This window comes from Tetrahymena thermophila (genome assembly GCF_000189635.1).
Source record: "Tetrahymena thermophila SB210 genomic scaffold scf_8254716, whole genome shotgun sequence".
NCBI classification, from domain to species: domain Eukaryota; phylum Ciliophora; class Oligohymenophorea; order Hymenostomatida; family Tetrahymenidae; genus Tetrahymena; species Tetrahymena thermophila.
In genome coordinates this window covers 937953-960348 of record NW_002476481.1, presented here as the reverse complement: position 1 = coordinate 960348, position 22396 = coordinate 937953, and the positions used below count along the sequence as shown (strand labels likewise).

Genomic DNA, 22396 nt, shown 5'->3' with positions numbered 1-22396 from the left:
ATTTGCAACTGTACTTAATAACTTTGTTGATAAAATGTTTAACGGTGCTATAAATATCTAGCCAGGTCATGTATATTCCTTAATCAACTTTGATTTACTTTAATAATAAAAAGAAGATTCATAACTCTCTTCTTTAATAAAAGTAAACCCTAATCTAGTTAATAATTGGTAGAGTAATAAATTATTTTTTTAATAAAAGATCTCGATGAAAATACTAAATAATATTTATTATACCTCTACAAATAAAGCATTTTATAGCGATCTTTCCTACATGACAATGATATATATTCTAACAATCGGAAAATAATTTTTGATAATATCTTTTATGCAGCAAAATAACCAAATATCCTTATAAATAGTAAAAACAAAACAATTTTTGAAAGCTTTTTATCTTAAATGTGCTAATAAGAAAATGAAAATGAAATCTATCCTCATTGCCAATCATGGTTTTAAAATACAATAAATTAAACATATATTCAGTTTCACCCACCTTAACTGATCAAATTTGCTAATATAAGCTAAATTAGTCAACTATAATGCTAGGAGCTTATTGACACCAGCTATCTTTATAATTCAAATATCAATCAAATTATTCTTTGTGCATAGACTATTATAACATAATTCAAAAACTACTTTACTAATTTAGGCAATAATTAAAGTTAATAAGTGTATTTAGTTGATTCTTTAAGTTAAACTGTACTTTAACATAATAATAAAAATATTGATTCTAATAATCTTGATGGTTTTTATTAAGAAGTACTTTCACTTGTAAATGAAAAATCATAAGTGTAAAAATTGAATATCTCTATTTAGAATTATCTATAAAATTTAGTTTGCATACAAAATAAAGATTATTTGGAAAATAAAATATAATATTGTTAACAATAAATCAATTTTACAGCGAACAGCACATAAAATGTTGTTTTGATAACTCCTATAATTATATAACAAAAACATTAAATTTCGAATATTTTTAACTTAAACTCAAGTAAACTTCATAACGTTTAATAAATACCTTATTTAATTGTTTGCTTTTTGTCTGAAAGTGATTTCAAAACATGGGAGTATAACTTGAGCTAAACTTTGGATTTTTACTTCATTGTATTTACTGTATGTCTTTCAGTTCTTACTATTCCTCTTTCAATTTGTGTTTATGCTTACTAATTAAGTCACTTTATCGTAATTTATGATTAAGTTGATAGCTTAATAAATATTTTGAAAGAAATGGCTTCACATAAATTTGATAACAATGCTCTTTCAAACAATTTAGAAGATTAATTTTTTTCTTATGAAACTAAATTTCTTTATCGAAGCTTTTAGGCTATTTATTAAATGTTATTATACACATCAGAAAATATTTTTGAAATGAACGATACAGAAACGCTAATTAAGCTGAGTAATAATTTAAAACTCTTTAAAGAATTTAGCAATATCCATGCTGAGGGAATAACCAAAAATAACATAGGTACTCTTCTGTTGGCTAAAGGCCATCTTTTTGAGTCTCTTGAGTATTTTGTGTAGTCTGTTGTATGTGCAAGATACGAGATTCAATAGTTTTGTAAAGAAAATCCTTACTCGTTTAGTGCTTTTTTACTTTCTGAGTTTGGATACTCAAATAATATACAAGAAATTTTATAAGAATAAAATAATAGATTTCCGGTAAAGCAATTAATTTAGAATTAACTTTTTTCTTTATTTAAAATCAAATATATCTATCTAAAAAAATAATAAAAAGAAATAATTTTTTATTTATAAATTTAAATAATTAAAGGAAAATTAAAAATTATTTTTAAATTAAAAGATAAAATTAAAAAAAGAGAAGAAAAAGATCAGTGTGACTAAATAAAGCTCTTAAAAAATAGTAAATTCATTAGTTAATAAATTAAAAAAGTAAACAAGCAATTATTCATAATCAGTTGAAGTAGATCCAAGTTTATTAGAAAAATTAAAATAGCACAACTAATTCTTATAATAAAATAATATTATGGAACAATAGATTGTTCTTGATGAGTTAAAAGATGAATTAAATGAATAAAGAATATACCTTTTGTAAAATTTATATTCAAGAAATAGAAATTTAACTATAACTCTGCTACTTATTAATACTTTTCACAAGAATAGCTACAATTTTTGGAGTGAGGTAATTGAGCAATTAGACTTGCTAAAAAGAATATCAGAGTATCTCCCCTAAAAAGAATTATAACTATATGAAATACTAACTGTAAGATACAAAGCTCTATTTGAGTTAAAAAAAGTAAAAAAATTAGACTACGTAGAAAAATAGATAGAAAATATTATTCAAAATTATAAGCAATAGAAAGAGCAGTTATTATTGAGTAATTTCTTTAAAAATAATACATATCAACAATAAGAATTTATAAATAAAATCAAATAATTTAATGAAAGTTCTAACAGTTTTGTCATTACAAATAACCCTATATATAAATATAAAGATCAAAGTCCCATTTTGAGGAGTTAAATCACCTCCTCAGACAAGAAAAAAGCCTAATTTATTAAAAAAAGTGTATATTTTAATAAAAATGAAACATCTAAAGATATTTCAATACAAGCTTATAATTAAAATAACTCGATTTATTAATTTATTATCAAATTAAATGATACAAAAAAGGTATTTCTTTAGAATAAAACTCTAAATAAGGGATTGCTGAAGCTTAACTTAGCAGAAAATGATTATAAAAATTACTTTTTAAACAATGTTAATGATATTATTATATACTGCAAGTAAAACCAAAAGCTAGATATTCTTTTTGAATTTAGAAATAATTTAGACTCAGCAGTTTAAGATTATTATTTATTTAATAATTTTTACTCACTAGATAATTTAAACTGTTTTTTTATTGTTTATAAATCTTAATTTTTGGTGAAATGTGGTTAATTTAAAAAGGCTGCTGAGATATTAACAAGCTTATTTGAAAATAAAAAATAAATTATATCTCACTATTAAGTAAAAATTTGTATGGTGCTGAATGAAATTTTTGCCAAATCGAAAATTCAATCTAGAGAATTTAATGAATTTTTTCAAAAATTCGACAATAACATATCAATGTAAATTGCTTTGATATTTGATTGTTAGAACAGTAGTGAATTAATCTTTTAATCAGTTTAACTCTTTAGCAATCTCATTAATCAAGTTCTTAATTGGGATAGAGATCAGTTAGGAATTATATTAGCTCAACAAAATTAGTAGATTGTTTAAGAGTTTATGCCTATGATGAATATTTAATAAATCAAATTTTTATAAAACCAAATTATAAAAAGACTAATGGAAGTCATTAATGGGGATATAAACTAACTTTTTGAAAAACTAAGCTCAAAGATATATGAAGATATTTCTCTTTTTGATGACCAAAATAAAAAACAGCTCAATGATAAAGATTCTTTTATCAATTAATTAAGCGTTTCTTAATAAAGTTAATTTAGTCCTAAAATTACAAAAAGTTATGCTTTAGATAGTGTATGTGAAGAGAAATTACTTGTAAACTAGGAATAAATTCAATCTTAAACTTCCTTAATAAGTGAAGAACCCACTGTTTATAAAAATAATTTAAGAGGTCTTTAATAAATTGAAAGTTTTAGCAATTTTATTAAGACAAAAGAAACATACTAAGCTTAGAGAAATATCCTAAAAAATTCATGTAAAAAGCCTCTATAATTGATTTTCAGTCCAAAAATTTTAACGCACTATGGCGATGAAAGCTTGGTTTAATCTCATATTGAAGATTCAAACTAAACAGTTGCTATGAATGAAATTTATTAATTAACAAGTGAACACTTCTTCCATATATCAATCCATAAAGCTCTTTCAAGTTTGTTTGTCAACCAAATAAAATATGAGTAAATAAATTAAAGATTATAAAAAAGCAGTGGATTAAAATTCAATTTCCAGAACAACTTTAAGTAATAAAGATATATTATATACTGCTCAAAACAACTAAACATAAAGAATAATTGTTTATTTTTTAAACTTTGCTAAATTTTATCTGTGTTAAATATTTAAGTGATAATATTACTTCAATTTGTTGGATCTTCCTTTATTGAGTAGTAACCAGGACAAACATATATTTATAACAAAATTGAAGTATTCAGAGTATTTTATAATGATTAATAAATTGTTAATTTCTTGAAAAACTAGAGAAACAAAGTTAATTTCTACAGTTATTCTACTTAAATATAACATTATTGATTCATAAAATTAATTAATTTATTTAATAAAATAATAAGCTCCAATACAATTTTTGACAAAAAAATTAAGGTTTTATAAATAAGAAATTAAGTTTATTAAATAAATATTTTACAATAATCAAAATTAATTTTAAATTAAATAATTACTTAATTTTTAGTAATCTTTGAAATATATAGAGAAATAATTATCATTTTTATTTTATAAAAAATAAAATTTTACTGCTAAGGTATTTTAAAAATATAATTTGAGAATATTAAATAATCTTTTGTTATATCATAAAATTATAATAAACCAAACTAAATGTGTTGTAGATATATATTTTACAAATGTAATATTAATTAGATTACAATAGTATTTTATTAATTAAGAATAAAACTACCTTAAAGCCTTATAAAGTATGAATAATTTTAAAGTAGCAATTTTTAAAAAAATTCATATCATAATACTAAATTAGACTAGCTTTTAAACTTTTCTTAGTTACCGTTTTAATACCTATGCTTACTTTAGATCAATATTGCACATCCTATAAAAAGTATTTGTTTTTAAATTCAACATAAAAATAAAAAAATTTACATGATTTACAAGTTGAAAGTGTTCAAATGAGCAAATTTAAATAAAGATTAATTCATAATCAGTAAATCAGATAGATTAATGTTATTGCATCTAATTATTTATAAATAAAGTTAAATTTAAAGTACCAAAAACTCGTTATTTTACCCTAAATCTACATTTAATTATTAAAGATTTGTAAGTTTTAAAATGAAGGCAGAAGTGCTCATTATTCCTTTTGAGTTTATCATGTTTTAGCTTTATTTTATTTATAAATTAAAAATTTATTTTATTCATTAAAAAAATGAAAATACTTTGTACTTCATTTATTCAAAATTTTTTTAATTTAAATATTTATATTTATTTATTGATTTTAAAAAATTTTAAATTTAACTTTCAAAAACTAATTAAACAAAAATGAGGGTATTTTTTAATATTTTTCACAATAATTTATGATTTTCGAATGGTATTTTGAATCTTTTTATTATTAATGCTATTTCACCCATTAAATAATTAAGTATTTGCTGTAAAAAATATAAATTACAATAAATAAAGAGATAGTTAAGTAAGTTCGCTGCAGCAAGATACTGATTTAACAATATTTTATGCACCTTCATTTTAAGCTTCATTTACTCTATTTATTTAAATAAAAAAATTAATTAAACTTAGAATATCTTATCAAAATATAACTAAATATTTTTAAAAAAACTAAAACAAATAAAGTTTAGATTTATATTTACGAAAAAGATAACTCCAACTAATGCAGATTTCTCAGATTAGATATGCCATTTCCTATATCAGAAACTCCTTTTTCCTTAATTTGATTGTGACTAAAAATAATTTATACTTAAATCAATTAATAAATATAAAATTTATACCCTAAAGAGAGAGATAACGATTTTAGGTTTGTGCATTTTTATAATTATTGACCTAAATGTGAAGCTCCATTGGTTTTTATTTAATTTAAACTATTGAATTAGATTCAATAAATTTTTTAAATAATTTAAAAAAATTTACTATAAATTTAAACATAATAAACTCAAGTTTTGGCATAAAGAGATTTATTATGCTAGAACTTTAATTCCTTCCTCACTGATTTCGTTTTCACTAAATTTAAAGTGATTGATTACCTAAATGAAATTTTTTAAAAAATTTACTAAAGACGGATAGTTAATTATGAAAGTATTTATGAAGAAGAGATTTCAAATCCTAAGAGTAAGGCTCCTTTGTCTCCTATTTTATTTTTCCTAATTATTATTGTAAATTATTTTTAAGTTGAAACACTTATTAAATTACCCTAAATCCAAATAGAGGTAATTGAGATTAACTAGCCTTTTGATGTATTACATAACTTAAGGTATCTCAGTTTATTGTATTTGATTATTACTTTTATTATTATTTTTAATATAAGCGTTTATATTTTAATTGTATTTCAATTAAATTGTTTTAATTTTTAAAATAATATAAAATAATTTTAAAAATTCAAAAATTATTTATATGAATAATGTATTATTTTTTAAATAAAACTAACAAAATAATTCATAAAAATATTTTTAATAACTATATAATATATTTAGATTAATATAAATTACTTACTATAAACATAGTCTCAATTACTTTAAGTTTAGACACTAAGAAATATAAAATGCTATTGTTTTTACTCCTTGTACAGTGAGACAGTTAAAGCTAAAATCAGTTAAAAATATTTATATTTTGAATATAATTTTTTTATTTAATTTAAAAAATACGCTAAATGTAATGATAAATTCTCTATGTAAATACATTAAGATATTGCTTCACCTAATATTTAACCGAATTCTGGGGGAAGTCCATTTCGACTAATTAAAAAAATCATTTAAATTTCTTATGTTTCGAAATTAAAAAATTACTAAAGGTCAATACTGATTTGTTTAAAATTAGGATTTTTTCCAATGTACTATAACATCAATTTAATTCCATTGTCTCGTAAATGATTCCATCTTTCATAAAAAAATATTATTATTATTTACAATTAAAAATTTTTACTCTAAAAATAGATCTAAAGTAGAGATAGAAGAACATTTTGCAATACACTCTCCTAAAATTATAGCACTTTCTTCACTAACTTGGTTGTCACTATCAATAAATAATTTTTATTTAAATTTACAAAATAAATATTTATTTTACTTTAAGTTTAATGCTAGAATTTATAAATTATCAAATTTGGAAATTTATTCACCAATAAGTTTAATAGTATTACTATCTGTTGAAAGTTTCCTATTTTTTAATTAAATAAATACAATCAAAATTCATAATAGTAATGCAAATTAACCTTATGTTAAGTTCAAGCTTTTAAGTTGTACTCTTACTTTACTATTAGAGCTATTTGTTATTCAAAAAAATTAGTTTTTTTTTCAAACATTTTAAATATAAAAATACTTATTCTAAACTATTAAGCTTGATCATATTTATAGGCTTTCTTTTTCCTTTCAAAACTTTTTAATTGTAATTTAACAATTTTTTTTTAATTTTAAAAATAATCTGAAACATTTTTTTTTAAACTGTGAATAAATGCTAAAATATAAAGAAAAATTTGTAAATATACTGTAAATGCTCATTTATTAAGGCATTCCTAAGCATCTTTTTTGACCAAAAAAAGTGCCACACACCATAATCGAAAAAAAAAAGTTTAAGAAAAAAATGTCTTAATTAACGAGCATTTACAGTATATAAAATTTTTAATTTTAAATTAATTTATTAGAAGCTAATTTTATATAAAATTTATTAAAATTTAAATAGTAAATAGAATGATAAAATAACCTTTAAATTAACAATAAATAATTATTTGTAATTATTTAAATGATTTTCTAAATTTAAATAAATATTTTAATCTAAAATAAATTTATCTCAATTTAAAATTTGGTTAATTGATATTTTAAATTATTAAGAATAAATTATAATAATTTATAAAAATATTTTTAAAAATTAAAATGCAATTTATTTCATAGTTATAGTTGAGAATATTTTGAAAAGCTAAAATTAAATCCTAAATCCTATGTCAAAAGTGATTAACAATTTATGAAAATCATTTAGAAAATAAATGATATGATTTATTATTTATTAATTTTAATAAAAACTTAAAATAAAAAATAATTTATTATTTTTTAATATTTAATTTACTTATCAAAATATTATTAATTAATTTGAGTTGTAAAAACAAATGAATTAGTATTAATTTTTTATTATTTTTGAAATAAAGATTTTTTAAATATTTCAAATATAAAGTTTAACCTTTTGAACACTAAAAGAAAATTTTTTTTTAAAAGCAATTTGATTTTTGAATGTTTAAGAAGAGTTTTCTTTTTTTGAAGCTAAATAAAAATTAAAGAAGATCTTACTATTCAAAATTTGAAATAATAAAATCTTTATTAGCTTAACTCATCAAAGAAGCTTAAAAAAGTAAAAGATAAATATTGAAATTTTATCTTGATGGATTTATAGATTAGAATTAAAAAGAAAAGATTTTGGAGATAGATTGCTAAATATGTTAAAAATAATAAAAAAAATAAATAAATCAATATGTAATATAAATACTTTACTTACTAAATTAGATGGACAAATTTAAAAATAAATTTTAGATACACTTTATTTATAATGAAAATTATTTTTTGGCTGAATCAGATAGATAGATATAAGCGCAATAAGCAATTATTGATTGATTTATTTATTTATAAACTAATTCACTCATTCATTTAATATTTGATACTAAGCAACTTGTATCCGTTATTATTTTTTGATTAATTTATTGCTTTTAAGTGTTGATATAATCAATCAAAAGAATTGTTTATTCATTCGTTGATTTAAATTCAGCGCTAATACTATATCTTACTAATAATAACTAATTATCAATTAATATTTAATTGCTACTATTAATTATATATTATCTTTATAGACAAATAGAATATTGCTTAGGCAAAGTGAAATGCTAGGCAAATAAATACAAAAATAGATAGATACATTGATTTATTGATTTCTTGTCATTCTGCGTGCGATGATTATAATTTATTTATTTATTGAATTGTTATATAATTTGCTAAAAACTAAATTACTTAAATGTAGATATTATATATGAAAAATGGGCAAAAATATATTAAGAATGTAATGTGATGATGATTTTAATTAATTAAATTCAATCAGCTATTTATCTCAATTTTGTTATTCGTTTAAATGTTCAGAGGCATGAACTACATTGATCTTGGGTTAGGCTACCTTTTCAGGAGATTTTATTGTTGTGTGATTTCCGTTCACTCCTCCTACTTTGATTGTGTGTGTGACCTTAGTTTAAAGATGAGGGAATTTCTTGTGGACTTCTTCAGGGACGTTTTCGTGAGTGAAAGCAGCCTTGTGGGCAACTTAGGCACCGACTTTAACTTAAGATTGACCAATAACAACGGGAGCGTGCTAAACAGTGTGTTGTTAAACAGGATGGTGTTAGACAACGTGTTTAACAGCAGAAGTTTTATGGACAATAGGAGCTTTATGAGTAACAGTAGCGTCATGATCCTTTCCAAGAACTTGGATTTGAGCCTAAGGAACTTCTTTAGTCACAGTAGTATTGTTGGCTACAACAGCAGTAGCTTGAGCATGAGTAACTACTGTATGCTTAGCAGGAGGAGAGTGGTGGACGACAGATTTATGTAATGCAGGATGAGTAACAATAGGATGAGCTTTTTATGCAACGACCTATGGTTATAATGGTTGAGCTTATTAAACAGTGATGGGCTTTCCATTTTTTTCAGCTGATTCTACAACGTGGGTAGGAACTTCCTTCTTGCTTATCATTTTCTTGCCTTAAAGGTGAGGGAACTTCTTAGCAACTTCTTCGGGAACGTTTTCGTGGGTATAGTGAGACATCTATAAACAAACAAACAAACTTTTGGTGGATTCGCTTAAAATTTTATATTGATAGATATTTGCCTAAATAAAGCTTGAAATTTTTCTTTTTTAATTTTTTTAGTTATTTTTTTTTTTATGAAATTTTTCTTTTTAATTTTTATTAAAACCAGCAACAAATATGAATTAATTATGTAAGAAACACAGGCAAACAAGGTAACAAAGAGAACTTTAATTCAACCAATTTATCTCTCTTTAAATTTTTCATCGAAAAAATTTAACAATCAAAAAATTAAGCAAAAAATCAATAAATGAATAAATAAAAAAAATATAAATCATTCATTCATTCATTGACGAATTTATTCATTAAGTCTATCTTTCAAAAGCAAATTTTGAAATAAAAAAAGGTAAGCAAAAAATAAAGTAAATAAAATTCATGTTTTCATTTTTAAGATTTAGGAAAAAAATAAAATCAGAGGATGGATGTATTTATTTATTTATGCATTTATTAATTTATTTATGCTTTATAAATACTTGCAAATTTAATGAGTGAGTGATCTTTGTTTGTTTGGTAAAATTAATAGTTAGATAAAATTAAGAAATTAGTTTGAGAAATATCTAATCCCTTCTTAATTAATTTTTCATTTTTTTAAATGTTTTTAAATTATCAAATATCATTTTTACATTAATTTATTTCTATCTAAATTTTAATTTAATTTACTTTCAGAGTATGCTTTATTAACGATAAAGATAAATTAATAGATAATTTATTTCTTCTAAACCAATTTCAAATTTCTTTCTATCTATATATAGATTTATCTAATATCTAACTATTTATCAAATTAGATTTAACTCTTGTTGAATATTATCTCATTCATGTTGTTTTTTTCATGATTTTAAGGTTTAAATATAATTTTAGACATTCATTTGCTATTTAAATTTTAGGACTACATATAATTATTTTTCATTTAAGCTTATTAAATTCTATCTATGTTTCATCTATTTTTGAATAATATTTTTACGGTTTTAATTAATATTTGCTATTTAAGTTTTTTAGCTGCATTCACATATTATTTATCATTCATTTAAGCTTATTATATTTTATCTATGTTTTATCTATTTTTAAATTACATTTTTACTGTTTTAATTAATTCTGTTTGAAGCACAAATTATTTCTAGTCAGCGATTGGATACTTTAGACTCAAAAATCTTTTAATTTATAAATGTTAATGTTGATTTTTAAGTATAAATAATATTTTAATTTAATTTATAGATATTTACACTACAGTAATTTTATTCTATTAGGTTTGCAAGAAATATTTGGAAGAGTTTTATTTTTAAGGAGCTAGAATTCTAAAAAAGATAAATTTTTTGGCTTTTATTTAAATCTTAATTCATCCTTTTTATCAAATAGCTTACATTTAATATTTAAAAATTTTTTAATAATTGAAAACTTAAAACTGATTTAATTATTATTTGCTTATCCTAGTAAACTAAATTTTCATAATGAATAAGAAATTAACATATTGACTAAAAAAATATTATCTAAATTTAATAAAGCAATTAGGTATTAGAATATTCTAATGAACCTTATATTCTAAATAATTTTAAGAGTTTTAAAAATTTTTTGCTTTGATTTTAGTTTTCTATTCTTAATTAAATATAAATATTCAAAATCTAAAAAAATTCATTTATTTTATAAACAGACTCTAAAAGAATTTAAATAATTAGCATTTATAATGGATAATCAAAATTTAAAAACGTTAGTTAAGGCTGGAGTTGGTGGAATCTCTCTTCTTGGTAAATTTGCTAACTTTCATTCTCAGATTTAACCAGAACATTTAAAAAAAAATAGGAATAGGACTTTTGGCATTGCGTCAATTTTAAGAAAAGCTGATTTATATACCAAGTAAATAAATAGATAAATAAATAAATATGTTTATAAAAAAATCATTGTATTTTATTTAAAGCTTTTGGGGGAATGCCTAAATCACCTAAAGATAATCCCTTCGGAGATAGAACACCAAGAGATATGTAATTAATCCATTTCAATTTTGTTAGAATATATTTATCAAATAATATTTAAATATGATTGATTGTTAATTTTAAAATCTTTTTGTAGGAATTTAGCTTACGAAGATGTTTCAACAGTAACAAAGGATAATGTAACTCTGAGAGGGTAAATAAAATTTATTTAAAATTTACAAGTTTAATTAAATGATTATGTAAATGAATTAAAGATGGCTGATTAAGCAAAAAGATCATATGAATAAACCTACAGTAGTTTTTTTCCATGAGAATGCTGGAAGTAATTAATTATTTCACAACTTGAAAATAATTGATATGAAATAAATAACTCAATAATAAATAGATATTGGCTTAAGATTATATTATTTCTAAAAGTATATGAAGCATACAGGTGTAAACATTTTAGCATTCGCATACAGAGGGTAAAAAACAAACTTAATATTATTCAAACATTTTAACAATTAATTATATAAATATAATAGATATAGCGATTCTGATGACGCTCCTATTGATGAACCTGGACTCCAAAAGGATAGCTTAGTAATAATTAAATAGAATTTATTTTATATAATTTTTTCTAAGATGATAAGGCAGCAATAAACCAATTCAAATAATCATCATATTTAAAATAAATAGGCTATTATTGAATATGCTTTTAGATCTGGAAAAATTAATCCAAATAATGTCTTTTTCCATGGAAGAAGTCTTGGCGGAGCTGTTTTGACTTATGGCTTAACCCACTCACTAGAAAATAAACCTAATGGTATAATACTAGAAAATACTTTTACCTCATTAGATGACATGGTTGATGTAGTCTTTAGGCCTGTTTCTATCTTTAAAAGATTAATTTTAAAAAACCACTGGCCTACTATAAATTAAATGTCTAAAGTATAAGTTCCAGCGTTATTTATAAAATGTAAACAAAAATTAAACTAAAAAATTTATTTATTTATTTATTTTTAGTAATTCATTATATTTATCAAAATAGCTAATAAAGATGAGTTGGTTCCAGCAAGCTAAATGTAACAGTTGTTTGATAAATGTCATAGTCCTAATAAACATTTATATGTCATTGAAAATGGAACTCATAATGACAATTGGACACTTGATATCTTAGATTATTTCAAGCATGTTCATGAATTTATTAATAAATACTCCAATTTATGATTCAACTATGATTATTTAAACCTAAGAGTAAATAAAAATTAAATTAAATTTATATAAGTTAGAGTTTTAATTATCTTATGATGCTATCCATCCTATCTTACTTTATTCAATTTTTAATTTTTAATAACTTAATAAAATATCAAAATTTTATTTCAAGTATCCATGAATTGATTCATAAACAAACACTCTCATTTATGATTAAATTATAATTATTTTAACTAAAAATAAATAAATAAAATTATGTTTAAATAGTTAAGAGTTAATTTCACACATATTACGATATATTATTTATATTCGATTTTTAATTTTAATATTGTAACTTATATAAATTATCAAATTATCAAATTAATTGAGTTAATCACGAAGATTGTTTCAATAAAGCATATCAATGAATTTATTAATAAATACTCCAATCAATCAATTTATGATTTAAATATAATTATTTAAATCTAAGAGTAAATAAAAATTAAATTAAATTTAAATAAGCTAGAATTTATTTTATAAATAATAAAAATAATGCTATCTATCTATCTATCTATCTATCTATCTATCTATCTATCTATCTATCTATCTATCTATCTATCTATCTATCTATCTATCTATCCTATCTGTATTCAATTTTTAATTTTAAATATTGTAACTTAAATAAAAAATAAAAATATTAAGTTTTTATATCAAGTATTTCCATGAATTTATTCATAAGCACTCCCATTAGGATTAAATTATAATTATTTTAATATAAGGGTAGATAAAATTATATTTAAATAGGTAAGAATTACACTCATTTTAATATGCTGTTTGTTCTACTTGTATTCAATTATTAATTTTAATATTTTATTGATCTTACTATTTTATCTAAAATTTTGAATTAAATTTTTAATTTAACTATTATAATGAAATATTCAAAACATTTTTTTTTTTGAGTTTTTTGGTTATTAAACACTATTTATTTAGATTGAATATATACCATTTTCTAATAATATTTCAATGTTTTTAAAACTTTTACTTAAAAAAATTCTTATATTTAAAAATAATCATTTTCATTTTAAGAATTAAATTTGGATTTCTTTGCCTTTATTAATTATCTTTGTAAATAATAATTTTGGTATTGATTAAACCTTTTAGTTTGTCTAAGAATAAGTAAGTAGGCATAATTATTATATTTTTGAATGGTTGCTAATAATTTTAAATATTAAACTTAATTTATCTAATAATAATAAGTAAATTAAATCATTTGTGCCACAACTAAGATTACTAGAAAACATAAATTAAATCATCAAAGTGTTAAGAATCTGAATAATGATAGAATAAAGAAATATAGATGAATATATAAATACTGTTTATGGTTGATGAACATTCTGATATTTAATTGGATGAGCTGACAAAATATGATGAAATTTATTAATATTATGACTTACTTCAATTAGATCTTAAAAAGATTAAGATATTGCTAACGATTGCAAAATTAAAAGATTCTCTTTTAAATAAATAAATAAATCTGAAATATATTTACAAAGAATTAATGTTAAATAGAATTCCGCGAAATAAAAATTACATTTTTAATAAAATTAATATCAAACAAAAATTAGATTTTACTGAGAGATGCTATTAAGAAGAAATTTTTTGAAATTTTTTTATTCAACAGTTGAGTAAGGAGTAAATTTTGAAAAGCGTATCTTCCTTTTAAATAAAGAAGGAAAGAAAATTTCTTTTTGGAATGACATTCCTCTTAAGGAGAGTTCATTTTCAAAAGATGAGTTCAACATTTGCATTGAAATTCCTTAGCACAGAATTGCAAAATTAGAATTAACTAAGGAAGAAGAATACCACCCAATTAAGCAAGACACCAGAAAAAATAAATTTAACAAATCTGAAACTGAATTACGTTACTATGCCCAATTCCCTCTTTTCAACTATGGATTCTTTCCTTAAACTTGGGAAAGTTCTTTAGAGAAAACTCCAGAAGGATTTTTAGTAAATTACAATAAATGATTTAATTAGAATTACAATTAAAATATAAATTTAATAGGGCGATGATGATCCTTTAGATATCTTAGAATTAGGCGACATGAATAAAGGTAAAATTTAGACAGTTAAATATTAATTAAATTATATTTTTATTATTACAGAGCCAGGTTAAATCTTAAAAGTAAAAGTGCTTGGTTGTTTTTGTTTGATAGATTAAGGAGAAGTTGATTGGAAGATTTTAAGTATAAACTCTACAGAGGCAGAAAAAAAGAATGTAAATTGTTAATTTTAATTAAAAATTCTAAAAATGAATGAATCTTAAATTTAAAATAAAAGATTTAAAATCTAAAAGATATTGAAAGAGTATACGGAGGTAGATTAGATGCAATTAAACATTGGTTCAAATATATCAAGACATACGATGGTAAAAAAGCTAATGTAATTCATTACAACGAAAAAATATTCGATCATGAAAAGGCTCTTGAAATCATACATGAAACCCATAACTATTGGAAATAATTATCAAACTAAACTCCTGCTAATAATCAAGAGTTAAACGAAAAGAAAAAGAAGTTCCACTTTATATGAAAAACCAGTTGTTTAAATATTTAATTTCCCTTTAAAATAAAACCTATTTTATATTTCATATTTAGGTTTGTCTATTGTTAAATATAATCAAACATAAATTAATTTCATAAATAGTTTTAGTTTATTTAAGTAAGTCATTTCATTTATATTAAACCCATCTATTTCGAAGTAAATTTAATCAGTTAAGATTTATAATTTAATTATTTAGTTTTATTACTTTTTTCATTTTGATTTTCTGGGATCTACTTATGTTGCATATTATCAACATAAATTTAATTTACTTTTATTAAGTACATAATTTCAATTAATGTAGAAAATTTATGTTCGGAGCATTTTTAGATCAGCAGGTAAAAAAAACATTCTTGGACACACCATAATCTAAAAAAAAAAAATTTAAGAAAAAAATGCCTTAATTAATGAACATTTAAAGTATTTAAAAATAGTTTAATCATTTAAGATTAATATTTATAAATAAAGAAAATTAATATAGATTGTATTTATCAAGTTATTAACAGAAAATTTTATGTTTCAATTAAAGTTGATTTAAAAAATTAAAATCTTCTATCTATTTATTTTTCTATTTGATTAGTCAATATATCATGAAGAAAAGGTAGATAGATAGATGCTAATGAGACAGACATTTGTTTAATTTTATAATTATATATATAAACACTATAAAATTATATAAATTGTATATACAAATAATGTATTTATGACATGAAAATATTTTTTTTAGTAAATTTGTTATATTAGTTTTTTAAATAAAATGTTTATTTGAATTATTTTTAAATCACTTATCATTATTTGTTTCTTCATCATCTAAAGCTATTTAACTGCCTTCTAAGCTGCAAATAAGCTGCTTTTCTGGGCTTTCATTATTTTTATATAATAGTTAATGAGACAACATGTCGTCATCTCTGATTGTTACTTTGTTATGATCATTATTTGGAGTGTAGTGATTTTAGCTGTTCAGATCACAAGGCGAATCTATGCAATGATCTTCCTGGCTTATTTGATTTTTCTAAATTTAGTCTATACTTTACTATTGATCTAGATATTCTATTGATTTGAGTTAACCTAATACATTTTTTCCACTTAAGCTAATTTCTTCATCACATTATAAATTATCTATTTATGTATCAAATGATGTAAAGTTAATTGGAGTGCAAGGAGCATTTTAGTCATAGTCATTATCGTCATCATCATCGTTTTAAAAGTTAATATGATTTTAATTAATCTAAAATTATCCTTATATCATACTCTAAGACTTTAAATTTTATCCAGAATCTTTACTTAGTAGCCTAATTTTTAAAATATTTTAAACAACTAATTAAAAAAAAAATATGTTACTTTAACTCGTACTATTTCTTATGATCACTAAACATTTCGAATTATTTTGGTATTTTAACAATTGAGTGAATGATGTTCTTAGACCCAGAAAATATTGAACGACTGATAGATCTATGATGACTAATTATTCTCTTAGTATCTTCTCCTCTTTGTCTTTACTTTATTTTTAAAGATTCGAGCTCCTCATTTGCTGATTTGTAGCTGTTCATATGATTCTACAATTTAGAGAATAGCTGCTCGTTATTTTAAATGTTCTCTATGTCTGTTTAGATTTAGCGTTTTTAGATTTCGATAGAGTTTTTGATTGTTTGATGTTTTAAATCAAGTTCGCTTCTGTTTTTAGCAATTTCTTCTCTTTCCTATTTTATCTTCTTAAAGACTGCTGAAAACATACTATTAAGCTCGTTAGCTTTTACATCTAAAGGATTTCCTTGAACTGTATTAATATTCTAAAATAACTTAGGTTATGTATTTTAGAAAAACTTAGACGAAGATTAGAAAATTTAAAAATTGCTCTAACTCTTGTGCAGTTTAGATATTTCCATGCTATTATCTTTAAATTTTTATTCGTATGAACTCAATTTAGATTTTAAACTAGAATTCTCCTCTTTTAGCATTTGATTCTCTTTTCTAAGTTCTTCAATATCTTCCCTTAATTTATTTCTTCTTTATTACTCTAATCTCAGCTTATTTTAGAACTCATCTTCAATATTTTTTATCTTTTAAATGTAAATTTGTCTTGTTTTTAGCTTAGTCAAATTCATTTCTTCTCTGCACTGCTCTACATTTTCCCAATCTTCATCAATTGCCTAAAATTAGTTTTTATGTTTTTTAATTTTATTTAAATACTTGATTAAATAATTTTTTTTTTAACTTTGATTTTGTAAGTTTTTATAAAAAATATTTAAAAATGATTTACCTAAAGAGATTCTCTTATTATTTTAGAACGTGCATGTGGTGAATAAACATCTTAGAGACTGGTTTAGTCGATTTAACTTAAATTTTTCTATATTCCACTTATTTCTCCGGCTTGTAATTGCTAAATTAAATTGAATAATTCTGTGTTTTTATTTTATAAGCCAGTGATTTGTTCTTCAAGTTGTTTTTGTTTAATAATTAGATCTTCATTTTAGTTTTAAGAATCCTCAACCTAGGATTATAGTTCAATTATTTATTTTATTTTGAATTGAATCGATTCGTCTTTTGTTTAAGATTCGCACCTCAGTTATTCTACTTCTAATTTTAGCTGAGCTAGTTCCTGTACGTTTTATTCGTTTATCTAATCTAAATTTTTATAAATTTCCTAAATTTGTTGATTTTCAGAGATAGCTTCGTTAAGCTTTTCAGTCAAATCCCTATTTTCATCATCCTTCTTTTGAATTTCGTCTAGTTTTAGAGTAAAGCTTAACTTATACTCTTCAACTTTTTTAGTTAACAACTCGCAAAGATTATTCCTTTCAGTAAGTTATTGTATTTCCTATTATTGTCTTGTTTCTCTAGTTTCTTTTTCTTTTCTAAGTTCTTCGTAAACTAATTCATTCTTTTACTATAGTTAAATTATTATTTCATTTAAATTTTCTATTTCCTTTTAACTCTATTCATTGCTTAGTATTTATGCCTCTAAGCTTTCTAGTTCTTGTTATCTCACTTTATTCAATTCTTCAACTTCTTCTACTGTTTATCTAATTACTTCTTTGTAATGCTTTTCCATTTCTTAAAATTTTACAACAAGTGATTCATATTTTTAATTAAGATCTTCTGTTGGTTCACTTAACTCATTTTATTCATCTTCTTTCTAAAAGTATTTTTAAATTAAATAATAATTATTTTTTTAAATCAAAACAACCTTTATAAATTTCAGTAGAAATAATAAATAATTTTTTTAATATCAATAAAGTTGTTAAATTTTTTCAATAACATAAATATTATGATTAAAGTTGATAAATAATTTATTTATTTATTTTTTCGTTTTCTAATATATAAAAGTTATACACATTCTATAACACCAGCTATTTAATATACCCAATAATAATCTAATAATAAGCATCTCTATCTCGAAATTATTTAATTAAGTTTTGTGATAACTTTTGGAAAATCAGTTATAATTTTTAATTAATTAAAATTATTAATTATTTCTACTAATTAATCTGCGAGGTTAATTTATATGAAAATAATCTGTTTAGATAAATATTTTTTTTTTGTAAATTTCAAAATATAAAAAATAGCTTAATTAATTGTTCAACTTTATTTTAAATTTTTTAATTAATGGGAGAAAAATAAATGATAGATAGAATCTAACAGGAAATTAAAAGTTTGTTTTACCTCAATTTCTGTTTCTACAACAATATTGTTAGAATTTCCTTGAAGGAATTCTTACACCCCAGATATTTTTTCTATTGTACTCATGAAATCAGTCTGCTTGGCTGCATCAAGTAGATCTTTGACCAGTCTTTTAGCTCTCATCAAAGATCTTTAACTACCTTATAGCAGAGTTTCAAGCTCCTCAACGCTTCTTTTGACATTGTTAGATAACTTATTTTTGATTAGCTTAGCTCTTTAAGCAAAATATAATGTATTTAAAGTGTCTTATTCGTGTATTTTATTCATGCTAGCAGCACAAATGAGAGTTGTTTTAGAATTTCCACCCAAAGCATCTTTCAAAATTCTTGTTAATTTAGAGTTACGAAAATTGACGTATTTATCCTTATCGTCAGTGCCCTTCTTTTTTTCACTTAAATTTATGATACAATATTACAAATAATATAAACTTCTATTAATGTTTTTTGTTTCTTCTTTAGCTTAGCCTGTTGTTTGAGCTTGATCCAATCTCTCACTTCCAGCCAAATCTACTAAATTCATCTTACTGTTTCTGCTTGTTCCATCAAATAATTTCTATTCTAGCGAAAGAGTAAACACAGTATGAGATCTGCTGCTTCTTTCATTCATTTTTGTTGCTGTCACAGATCTATTTTTAGTGCCGTATGAAAGCCAGTATAAAATCTCTTCTGGCTCTTTAATATATTTTTCCTCTAAACCTTCGATAACCCACCCTTGAAATTTATGCTCTCTCAGCTAATTAATTTTAAATAATAAATAAATATTATTCAGTAAAATAAATTAATTATTTTTATATTTTATTTATAAGAGCTTTTTGCATAAAATTTTTTATGTGCTTTGACATGTTGTTTTTTATTTAAAGTTTATTTAAATAAAGAATAAATAACTAATTTGTTCTTAAAATATATTTTTTCTAAGGGCTTTTTGCATAAAATTTATAACATTTTTTTTTTAAACTTTATTAAAATAAATTTTATAACTAACTAGTTTAAGAATATTTTATTTTTAAGGGCTTTTAGCATAAATTTTTATATGGACTTAACATGGTGATTACTATTTAAACTTTATTTAAATAAAGAATAAACTAAATAATTCACTAGCTCTTAACGAGCGTTGGTGATGTCAATGACGCATTCTGAAATTTTAGAAAATAAATAATAATTAAATGCGCGATTTGCTTCATAATAAACCAAAATAAACGTAATTAAATCATTATTTATTTAATAGAGTTTAATTATGATGGATTTATAACCATTTAACTCCTTCCAGTTGCAAATGTGCTACTTCTTATTTTTTTTATTTTAGAATGAATTACTTTGCTTAGTTATTCATTCATTTATTATTGGTTTTAATTATATAAAAGTAATTTACTTTGAGATTCCCTTGAGGATCTTTTGAAAGTAAATCGTGTATATTTTCATTATATATTTCGATATAACTGCATTTTAAAATGAATTAGCTTCCTTCTTTTATTCCTTAATTGATACCATCAAATATTGTGAAAATACTTCTAGGCATTATACCAAACAATAGCTTGACGTCAGCTGGAATGTTATTTACATTCTTTATTATTGCTTCTGTTACTGCTTCTGGACCTAACATTGTATATGTTTTACCACTCGAAGTTTAGCCATAAGTGAATATCGTCCCATTAAACCCCTACAAACTTAAATAATATCCATTTAATAACACGTAAACTTGCTAATTTTTATGGATTTTACAATTTTAAGATTGATGGCTTAGCAAAGTTGTCGTAAATCTATTTCTAATCCATATCTACTGTAACTCCATCAAATTTAAAATTCTTCAAACCCTTGGTCTATAGTGTAATACTTACTTGACCTATATCTTCTTCAATATTCCAATCACTCTCCTATTTTTATATTAGTTTTCCTATTTAAAATTTGGTTTATTTTGTTCAAAAATAAAAAATTGCTTTCATTCGTGTTCTTTTTTTGGGATTTGCTTAATATATTTTCCAAAACATAATTGAACATATTATAAAATTGAGAAAAAGATAAACAGTTTTACATGTGAAATATTTTTCTCTTTTTTGAAACGCACTACGACCGTTATAGAAGACTCCTCTGACTTTTTATTTATTTCCATTTTACTTTCGTTACTAACTTATGCAACAAATAAAATGATCAATACTTTCTATCTTTTATCTATTTATAAAATTAGATTTTGAAATTTTCTTTACTTCTAAATATAAATACAACAATATCTTTAATTAGAATTTGTTGGAATATTAACTAGTGTTTAACAATTATACAATCATAGAATAATTACAGCTGGCAAGCGTACACCAGCAATACCAAAAACATAAAATTATTAAAGAACAGTGTTTGATTTTAATAATTTAAATTAAAAAATATTAGACAAACTTCAATAATTTCCTGCTTGTATTCATAAATTAACTGATTCAATAATTGACAAAGAATTTAACATAGCAATCAATTGTAATATAAAATACTTTACCTAAATAGACTTACCTAAAAACTAAAAATGTTTTCTTTTAAGCAAATCAAATATAAATTAGTTGATAACCTTTTTATCTTTATTTTCATATTAAAAAATAAAAAATAATTCTTTTAAATAGTTTCAAAATAATTTATATTTGTTCATAAATTGATATTTTTTTCAATTAATTATAAAAGAATACAAAAATTATTTTAAAATACAATTTAAATTCAATTATAAACTTATTTACTATTGAAAATTAAATAAAATTTGGAAATCTATTTAAAGTTGAGAACAAAATATCTTTAAATTAATAATAAAAAATTCAATTATCATATTGAATATTTTAAATTAAAAATAATTATTCTGAGTAATAAATAATATTAATTAATATTTAATATCAATTCTATTTTTGGTAAATGTGTTTTTAAACAAATTTACTTTTATAAAATTCTACTTAAATTTACTGAAGTTATCTTTGTAAATAATTTAGACTAAAAATAAAAATGAAGTAGGATTTTTAGAGTGAAAGAAAAATGCAATATTTATATGTAATAAATGCAGTAAGACTTTTAAAAACAATTAATTACATTGTTGTTAATATAAAATTAAAATAAATTTATTTTTCAAAACAATTGAATAAATATAAAAACTATTTAATTGTTTTATGCTATAAATTTGTTAACATTGCTTTTCTTAGTAGCTTTTTTGATAGATTCCAAAGAATTAATTAATTAACAATCAAAATTTGTAAACCAGCAAGATTAAATAAATTAATAAAAAGGCTTGTAATTTCAAAAAATAATTTATATTAAATAATATTAATTTCGAGTAGGCAAGAAATTTTTATAAAGAAGAAAATAGCATTGA

General features: G+C 21.7%; 6 protein-coding genes across 6 annotated transcripts; 3 read left to right on the top strand and 3 right to left on the bottom strand. All coding sequences in view use genetic code 6, as the record gives it.

The window, feature by feature from the left end:
* Positions 1 to 396: 396 nt before the first annotated feature.
* On the top strand, positions 397 to 4204 carry TTHERM_00105600 (tetratricopeptide repeat protein; the record flags this gene model as incomplete). Its single annotated transcript, XM_001012310.2, has 2 exons — positions 397 to 1659; positions 1802 to 4204. The coding sequence occupies 2 exons, from the start codon at positions 397 to 399 to the stop codon at positions 4202 to 4204; spliced, it is 3666 nt and encodes a 1221-aa protein (XP_001012310.2).
* Positions 4205 to 4636: 432 nt separating this feature from the next.
* On the bottom strand, positions 4637 to 7198 carry TTHERM_00105590 (kinase domain protein; the record flags this gene model as incomplete). The annotated part of the gene is made up of 16 exons (XM_001012309.2): positions 4637 to 4727; positions 4778 to 4867; positions 4922 to 5011; positions 5298 to 5387; positions 5494 to 5583; positions 5632 to 5721; positions 5771 to 5860; positions 5911 to 6000; positions 6050 to 6139; positions 6350 to 6439; positions 6502 to 6591; positions 6643 to 6732; positions 6779 to 6868; positions 6920 to 7009; positions 7065 to 7114; positions 7172 to 7198. The coding sequence occupies 16 exons, from the start codon at positions 7196 to 7198 to the stop codon at positions 4637 to 4639; spliced, it is 1338 nt and encodes a 445-aa protein (XP_001012309.2).
* Positions 7199 to 8938: 1740 nt separating this feature from the next.
* On the bottom strand, positions 8939 to 9763 carry TTHERM_00105580 (hypothetical protein; the record flags this gene model as incomplete). Its single annotated transcript, XM_001012308.2, has 1 exon — positions 8939 to 9763. The coding sequence occupies exon 1, from the start codon at positions 9644 to 9646 to the stop codon at positions 8939 to 8941; it is 708 nt and encodes a 235-aa protein (XP_001012308.1). The 5' UTR covers positions 9647 to 9763.
* A 1410-nt stretch (positions 9764 to 11173) lies between these two features.
* On the top strand, positions 11174 to 13208 carry TTHERM_00105570 (alpha/beta superfamily hydrolase). The gene is made up of 9 exons (XM_001012307.3): positions 11174 to 11425; positions 11481 to 11534; positions 11596 to 11659; positions 11748 to 11804; positions 11866 to 11933; positions 11997 to 12075; positions 12136 to 12193; positions 12290 to 12569; positions 12642 to 13208. The coding sequence occupies exons 1-9, from the start codon at positions 11209 to 11211 to the stop codon at positions 12818 to 12820; spliced, it is 1056 nt and encodes a 351-aa protein (XP_001012307.3). The 5' UTR covers positions 11174 to 11208; the 3' UTR covers positions 12821 to 13208.
* Positions 13209 to 14422: 1214 nt separating this feature from the next.
* On the top strand, positions 14423 to 15376 carry TTHERM_00105560 (inorganic pyrophosphatase; the record flags this gene model as incomplete). The annotated part of the gene is made up of 4 exons (XM_001012306.1): positions 14423 to 14794; positions 14850 to 14898; positions 14950 to 15062; positions 15125 to 15376. 4 exons carry the CDS (start codon positions 14423 to 14425, stop codon positions 15374 to 15376), a joined length of 786 nt encoding a protein of 261 aa, XP_001012306.1.
* Positions 15377 to 16166: 790 nt separating this feature from the next.
* Positions 16167 to 21172, bottom strand: TTHERM_00105550 (kinesin motor catalytic domain protein; the record flags this gene model as incomplete). The annotated part of the gene is made up of 7 exons (XM_001012305.2): positions 16167 to 16677; positions 16727 to 17535; positions 17646 to 18521; positions 19049 to 19798; positions 20435 to 20729; positions 20785 to 20936; positions 21095 to 21172. 7 exons carry the CDS (start codon positions 21170 to 21172, stop codon positions 16167 to 16169), a joined length of 3471 nt encoding a protein of 1156 aa, XP_001012305.2.
* Positions 21173 to 22396: the final 1224 nt, after the last annotated feature.